The following is an 8,118-nucleotide window of genomic DNA, read 5'->3' as shown; positions in this document are numbered from 1 at the left end:
CCACTACGGGCGGCCACAGGCTGGGGAAGGGCGCCCCCTGGGGGCCGGGGAGGGCCAGGCCTGGCATGAGCGGGGGACCACCTTCCCCGAGGTCTGATGGAGGGGTGGCTCCCGATCCTTCTCACCAAAGGCCCCCTCTCCCTCTTCCCTCCTTTGACCTGAGCGTTTGGAAAGCCATCCTCCTCCTCCTCCCAGGCCACAGCTGCCACATCTGGCTGACCACTGGCACTGGGCAGGTGGCAGATAAGCAGCTGGGGAGTGGCCACTGTGACCACAGCTCAGAGCGGCTTCCTGAACTGGAAAAGGGGCTCGAGGACCAGGAGCTGGGCCCCTTCGCAGGGAGGCCTGGTCTCAGTCCATGGCGGTCGGTGGCTCTGGGGCCTAAGGCGGAATCCACCCTGTCACTTGCTACCTGAGGGATAGTCGTTGGAGAGGTCACTCCCGTCTGGGACCCCAGTTTCCTCACTGGGCAGTGCTGTGGGTTAGAGAAGGCGGCCTGTCTGCTTCAACCTGTGGTATCTGGGAGGGGGCGTGTCTACAGTCATTTTCTGTTTCGTCGGGGATGAAGTTGGACCCGAGGACACTAGGGAAGCCGTGGGGGTGGGACTTCGGGGTGGAGGAGGAGTGGCAGGAGCCCCAGGATGAGAGGCGGGGTGCAGTGAGGCCTCAGCCTCCCCCCCCCCCAGCCCCCAGAGGAGGGTGGAAAGGAGTTGTGTGTGCCCCCGTGAGCCAGGCCCAGGCCCAAAGGAGGTGGGGTGGATCCTGGAATGGGAGGAGAGCACGTAGCAGTGAGAGCAGACGGTTTGGGTCTCTGGTTGGTGCCCTGTCTCGGGGAGAGGGGCGGGCTTTTCCGCTGCAGGGAGAGGTCGGCAATGCTTCACCCCGTGGCGGGGGCCTCGTAGCTACTCCCCTAACCCTCAGTCCCAGCAGGCAGTGCAGCACCTCCTTAGGGAACCCCAAGTGTGATGGGAGAGAGACAGCCTCGGCCTGGTCTGATGAGGGCGTCAAGGCCCCAGCACCCATTCCCAGGAGAGCCCTCATTCTGGTGGCGGCAGCACAGCCTCTGCCTTCAGTCGGTCCCCAGTCAGATGGGGGGGTAGGTCCCCCTTGTGGGGAGCCTGCAGTCTGACATTGGCTCCCACACAACCTTCCTCCCTGATCTCAGGCGGAGGGGCTGTTCAGTTGGGCTGAGCCAGGTGTGTGTGTGACGCTTCCTGTATTGGGCTGGGGGGTGGGAAGAGGATGGGGGTACAGAACATGGTGGTTCCGGTTGCCCTGGGCCAGGAGACAGGCAAGTGGCGCCAGGCGCAGGGCAGGGAGGGAGTCTCAGCTGCTGGCAACAGGCAGGCACCAGCACAGCTCCCTGGGCAGGTCCAGACCGGCTGGTGGGGGCACTTAGTCAGCAGAGCGGTTAAAGCAAAGAAAGGTGGTGGCTGGGGGAGGGGTGGGCTCTGCCTCTTGGGGGCACTCATAGACCCCTCCCAGATTGCACCCCACTTTCCCAGCCACCCTGAAGGGGGAGGGTCCCCCTGAGAGCTGTGTTTACCCTCTGCCCCTCTACTCGAGCCTCTGAAGGGTTAAGTGTGGGCTCGGGGGCAGAGGGACCCTTCAGGAAACGGAATTTGATTCACTCACTGGGTTGCCCCTTCCCATGCAGTGCATTGTACTTTCTCGCATATACATTTCAGGTGTCAACATGGTGACTCACCCACCCTTGGGGCAGGACCCCCCCCCCCCCCCAAATGCCTAACCTGGTCCCTCTTCCCACCCCCAAGTCTGGCAGCTCCCATTCCGGAAACGGCTGTCAGGACCTGCCAAGGGCTTAGGGGCTGGAATGCTAGTGGACATGGCCACATCTGGATCTCATCCCCAGCCCCCACCGGGGGGATTGGAGCAATGTGGGGAAATGCCCGGACAGCTCTGTCTTCAGCCCGGCCTGTCCCTCGCCACCCGCTCGCAGCCCTTCCCCACTGCGATGGTCCGGTTCACCGCCACACCTTCAGGGGATGAGCGGGGTCATCTGAGGGCTCAGGCTGCCCTGCCCAGTTCCCTAGCAGGACAAGAGGAGCCCCACCCCCCTCCCGGGTCAAATGCCCTCTTTGGGGCTATGAAAGACAGGGCTCCATCTCCTCCCTTTTCTGCCCCACCCCCTCCCAGCACTGAGATGGGGGAATGGGGCAGCAGATGGCAGTCCCCTCCCTAGTGCCAGCCAAATGGATTCCAGATTCACATCTGGGGGCCTCACCCCTCAGAAGGTGCTGAAAACAAGGCTCTTTGAAGCATCCTAGCCTGGAGCCAGGAGGCCCAGGGACCATTGGGTAGCTCTGACTCCAACTTGGGTGGGCAAACTGGGAGCTGGGTGAGGCTGAGCTGAAGGGCAGAGCGCCTTCCCCATCACCCCATCGGTATGTCCCGTCCGCTTTCCCCCCCTGCCCTAGGAGTGGGAAGTGAAGACGGATCCGGTAAGCAGCGTTGCCCAGACAGGCACCCCCAGGCAGACCAGAGCCCACACCCCCAGGAACTGCCCCTAGCTGGGTGACAGAGTGGAAAATCCCGCCCACTGGTGCCAGGAGAGGCTGGCAATACCCAGCTGGCATGAGAAGGCCTAGGTGGGTGGCCAGGTACGGTCTCCGTCCCCCAAGGTGCTGGGCAGTACCTGCTTCACCCGCCCTCTCTCCACCAACAGCCTGCCTCCTGCCCAGGGAGGGTTCAGGCTACTTGATACTCTTCCCTGGGTGGCAAGATCAGAGGGTGCGAGGGCCACGCGGGGCAGGAAACGGCTAGCCGCTGTCCAAGGACTGGCTGGCTGGCAGCAAGCTCGCATGGCATCCCCGCCCTGCCCAAGCCTAGAGCTAAGACAACAGAGACTGGAAAGGAGGCTGAGGGCCAACTCTGGGGTGGGGATTGGGGGAGTGGAGTACCCGAGTACCCTCATCCTTCCTTAGGACAGGGGGGACTGAGGCCATTGGGGCAACCTAGGGCCAGAGAGGTCACAACAGTTCCCAGAGTGACCCCAGCCAGAGGCTTCCCGGGGCTGATGCCCTCTTCTTTGTGTGCCAGGTTCTGGGCCCCCAATTTCTAGGACCACAGCTACCTCCGGGATGGAAAGGAGCTTAGAGACCATCTCTCTTAATATCCCCATTCTATGGGCGGGAATGGAGGGGACCTAGGTCTCCTGCGTGCCAGGCTCTTGCTCTCCACCATATGGGTAACAGCTGGGCACACGAGCACCTGGAGTGGGCTGGGGACTCGAGACTCAGATCACAAAGGGAAGGGCTGAGGGGAATGGGCGCTCAATCCTGTCCCCGTCCCTCCCAGAGATCCCTGGCCGCTGGGCCACACGGGCCACGCCCCCAGAGGGCTCGGATAGCACCGTCCCCAGCACCCAGGAGCCCGAGGTACCTCCAGACCAAGACCTCGTGGCCAGCACAGTGGCAGATGTGGTGACGACAGTGATGGGCAGCTCCCAGCCCGTGGTGACCCGAGGCTCCAATGACAACCTCATCCCCGTCTACTGCTCCATCCTGGCTGCGGTGGTTGTGGGCCTCGTGGCCTACATCGCCTTCAAAAGGTGAGGGGGCTGGGCAGAGGAAGAGACCTTTGCTCTCAAGGTGGGTGGGCTTTATTGTGACCTTGACCTGAAAATGCCGACAGACACTGCTTTAACTCAACCCCAAAGCAAGCCCATCCTCACTTACCATCAGCTGCTCCACTCCCGGGGGCGTGGCAGTCAGCAGGCAGGGAGGGGGACTGCCCCTGTCCTTCCAGGTGTCAGCACGCCCACTCCCTCCCTCCCCGCCCCCCGCCCCTGCTCTCCCCGCTCTGACTCAGCCCGGAGCTGAGCTGCACACAGTAGGCTTGCTCTACCAACTGCCTCTGTCCTCATTCCCTGAACCCCATTGACCCACACAGGTACCTACACGTGCAGGCGTCTTTTCCTTCCCAAGTCACACTTGGGGGGCTGTGGCATCCACATCCAGAAATCCAGGACTGCCAGAAAGCATTTTAAAATGTTTAAGTGCATTTTTCATTCTTAAAAAGAAACAAAACATCAAAGCAGTATAAGGCTTGTTTGGGAAAATGCACACAAGAGTAATGCCAAAAGCAAAAGCTCCCTTTTATCTCCTCGAATCCTCCCCCTCTCATCATCGGAACCTGTTTGAGTCCCTTCCAACCATGTTCTGTGCATTTATATAAACACACGCACATGAAACTTTCTCGTTGCACGTAAACGCGCAGGTTTAGCACCACTGGGATCACCCTTACATATTCTACAACTTACTTTTTCACCACTCTCCCTCAGGGGAGCTTTGCTTGAGACATACAGATTGTCCGGCCATTTCTAACCACTCACGCAATAATATGGGTGGGTCATAACTTATTTAACCAGTTCCCTGTGGATGGACATTTGGCTGGTTGGCCGCTTTTTCTTAGTGCTTGTAATAGCAGAGGACGTCCTTGTACTCCATGTGTCCTGCTCACACGTGCGAGCATTTTCCAAGAGTAGATTGGGCAAGTGGAATTCTGGGAAGTCATTTATTCATGCGTCATTCATCCCAGGAGCATGTATTGAACCCTTGCAGTGTGCACCGAGCCCTGGGCGCCCCTCTGCCCTCAGGATGCTTTCTGTGCAGACCTGGGCCGCTATGCAGAGAAAGGGGAACCTTAGGCACCATGGCAGGGTGATAGTTGGGTGCCCACCAGGCCCCTGGCTCACACACCAGATGCCTTAGCCCCGTGGCCAGTGCGCCCCCCCTCCCCCACCCCCCCTGAGGCTGGGCCTGTCCTCTGGCTCCAGGTGGAACAGCTGCAAGCAGAACAAGCAAGGAGCCAACAGCCGGCCGGTGAACCAGACACCCCCGCCCGAGGGAGAAAAACTCCACAGCGACAGTGGCATCTCTGTGGACAGCCAGAGCCTGCACGACCAGCAGCCCCACACGCAGACGGCCGCGGGCCAGGGTGAGCCAAGGCCGGGCCGGGGGCTGAGACAGGGCCATTAGGGGTGATGGGTGGAAGGATGGGAGAGTCAGGATGAGGGAAGTCCTTTTCCCAGAGCGACTTGAGAAATGGAGGCTTTGACAAACTGGAGCATCCAGACTCATCAAGCTAATTGTCCCCCCTAGGGCTAATTACTCCCCCAAGTGGCTGCAATTAGCCTCCTGCCCTGGACTTCTGGGGAACAAGTAGTTAATTATGTCCCCTAATTAGTGGCCCCGCTCCAGGACACTTGCTACAGCTGAGTCTGGGACTGAGAAGTCTTGTCTCCTCCTCTGTCTTGGTTAATTGCTGGGGGACGGAAGGGGTCAGGGGGTGGAGATAGTGCTGGACTCTGGGTGGGGAGGCTCATGAGTCAGCATCCCCCCAGACCTCCTCCACAGCTGGCACCCCCCACTCCCCCACCGATCCAGGACCCCATCTTGGCCATCCCTCTGCCTGTAGGCCCCGGGGAAGGGCAGAGGGGTGCCCAGGGCTTGGCGGGTAGTGTCTGACTCCCCCTGGTTCTTGGCAGCCCTCAAGGGGGATGGAGGCCTCTACAGCAGCCTGCCACCGGCCAAGCGGGAGGAGGTGGAGAAGCTGCTCAATGGCTCTGCGGGGGACACCTGGCGGCACCTGGCAGACGAGCTGGGCTACCAGCCTGAGCACATAGACTCCTTCACCCACGAGGCCTGCCCTGTCCGCGCCCTGCTCGCCAGCTGGGCCGCCCAGGACAGCGCCACGCTCGACGCCCTCCTGGCTGCCCTGCGCCGCATCCAGCGAGCCGACATCGTGGAGAGCCTGTGCAGCGAGTCCACCGCCACGTCCCCTGTGTGAGCTGCCCCGGGAGCCCCTGCCCTGCCCCACATTCCGATGACTGATGCTCCAGCCAACCCCCGGGGCCAGCATCAGAGCTGAGCTCCTCTGGGCAGGGCTGTGGAGCCCGGGCCCCTAAACCACAGCCCTGCCATCGACCCCTTGTGGCCCCATCGCTTCTGACCACACTCCCTCCACAGCGCCAGAAGTGCCCCTGCTGCCTGCCCCCCCTGCCCCTCACCGTCTCCAGCCTTCCGCTCCTTCTCCCCACACTTCTAGGCGGGCCAGCTCCTCCCACCATAGCAGGTGTCAGAGCTGGGGGGGCTGACACCAGGGATGGTGTTGGGGTGATGACAAGGCCCCAGAGACTCAGAGAGAGACTGAGGAACCAGAGCCATGGACTCTACACTGTGAACCTGGGGAAAGAGGGAGCATCATTGTGGCCTAAACCCTCCCTCAGCCCCTCACACCCCGCCTCTGGCCAAAGATGAAGAGGCTCGAAGGCCTGTCAGAGCGGAGCGGGAAGGGGGCACTGAAATCTAGTCCACCCGCTTTTTTACCTACAGGACAGCGAGGCCCAGAGAGAGGCAGTGACTGGCCCAAAGCCACCCAACAACGGGGTAGCCAAGTGTGGGCTGGCCTCTTCCTCTCTGAATGAGGGGTGCAAGCCTCAGCTTTGCTTAAAGGCTGGGAGAGGGGGCCAGGCGACCCTCCGGGGAGGGTTGTACAGCCAGATCTGGTCCACCCTCCACCATCTCCAGGCCTGTTCAACCCTGGGGGACACAGGATGCTTTCCCCAAGGCTTGGTCCATGGATCCATCATAACCCGAATCGGCTTGGGGTTTGTGGGAAGGGGTGCCACTTCCCCCTTCCTGCCCCCCTCAGGCATGTCAGTGTGGCATCTGGGGTGTGGCCCAGTCTGTAGGTGCCTTCCATCCTGGCACAGACCCAGAGACAACACAGGCAGTACTAGGGGTTAGGGGCTAAGGACCCCCCACATACAACACACACACACACTCTCTCACACACAGCGGATGAGAAATCTTTTCTCCACGAGTCCTTTCTCTGGGGCTGGGACCGGATCCTGCCCGGGGCAGCTGCCAGGGAAGCATCACAGGGAATTGAACTCTGCTCGGCCGTCTCCCCTCGCCCCCGGGTTTGGCGGGCCAAGGACGGCTGAGGCTCGAGCTGGCGCCTGCCTGCCAAGGGCCTGCACATGGAGGAATGCTGCCCCCGCCTCCCCTCCCCTGAAGCCACGGGTTTGGCTGGGCCCCGAAGGTTGCGACGAAGAAACTTGGACCAGTCTGGGAATGCAGCAAGAAGGAATGGAGTTAAACTGCGGGCCCCGGACTGTCTGTCCAAAGTCTCGAGGGCCCCACAAAGGACAGCGTTTTCCCTAGCTTGGTGCCAGGAAGGGGCCTGGAGGTCCCTCCTGGCCTGTCTGTTTTGCTTGATGTTGGAATGAATGGCTCCCCCCTCTATTTAGCATGAAGGAGCCCAGAGCAGGGGGTGCGCCGACAGCCACCCCCTCCCCCACCCAGGGTTCTCCCAACCCCCTGCAGGGACCGGGAACATTGTATGTAGATGGCGTTCCTTGGACCTCAGTCTGTGATGGGAGGCGGATGGCCCCTCGCCTGGGAGCCCGGGAGCCCGGGAGCCTGGGAGCGGGGCAGAGTCTGAGTGTAATTATTTTCTGCCCCAGCAGTTGGGAGCGGTTGGAGGGAGGCAGGTATGTTTTAGCATGTGTTTGGTTCTGGGGCCCCTCCTACCTCCCTTTGGGCGGAGATGGAACCCTCTGGGCCCCCCAGCTGGGGGGCTGTGAGCTCCAGACTCCCGACACCTTCCCCTCGCACCCTGTGTAACCATTTCTTGGGCCCTCCTGAAACTTACACATAAAACATAAATGATGAACATTAAATAGCAAAGGAAGAAAACGGGTGCGGTGACTTTCCGGAAACGCATGTGTTTTGAGTTGGCGGAGGTTGGCTGTGTCACAAGGACCCAGGTGTCACTTCCAACTCGGGTCCCGTCCCGTTTCTCTGCCCCGTCTCCCTCCTGTACGCACACCACACGGGGAAGTTTTAACAGACATCCAGCGAACGCTCACGTATAGTAGCCACGGAGTTCACTTACGTGGGGTAGGGAGGGAGTGGGAGCGCTTTGTCCCCAGATCTGGGAGAGGGAAAGTGAACGTGGCCCTGCAGGAAGCCGGCCAGCTGCAAACTTGACCAGATGTGAGAAGTGAAAGTGACCACAGGGGAGCCAGGGGCTTGCTGGAACAGCCAGATCACAGCCCTGCGGCTCCCAGCCACCCACGCGGCCTGGGAG

General features: G+C 61.0%; 1 protein-coding gene across 1 annotated transcript in view; it reads left to right on the top strand.

Annotated features, from left to right (window-relative positions):
- NGFR (nerve growth factor receptor) overlaps nt 1-7,724 on the top strand; it is a 20,866-nt gene extending 13,142 nt beyond the window's left edge. Inside the window, exons 3-7 of the mRNA XM_015570778.1 lie at nt 196-335; nt 2,439-2,462; nt 3,216-3,571; nt 4,799-4,959; nt 5,510-7,724. Of these exons, the coding sequence (XP_015426264.1) occupies nt 196-335; nt 2,439-2,462; nt 3,216-3,571; nt 4,799-4,959; nt 5,510-5,811 (983 nt within the window). The 3' untranslated portion in view covers nt 5,812-7,724. The remainder of the gene's footprint in view (nt 1-195; nt 336-2,438; nt 2,463-3,215; nt 3,572-4,798; nt 4,960-5,509) is intronic.
- The last annotated feature ends 394 nt before the right edge of the window (nt 7,725-8,118 follow it).

Source organism: Myotis davidii, unplaced genomic scaffold, assembly GCF_000327345.1.
Source record: "Myotis davidii unplaced genomic scaffold, ASM32734v1 scaffold327, whole genome shotgun sequence".
In the NCBI taxonomy this organism is placed as follows: Eukaryota; Metazoa; Chordata; class Mammalia; order Chiroptera; family Vespertilionidae; genus Myotis; species Myotis davidii.
This window is presented reverse-complemented; position numbering and strand designations above follow the sequence as displayed.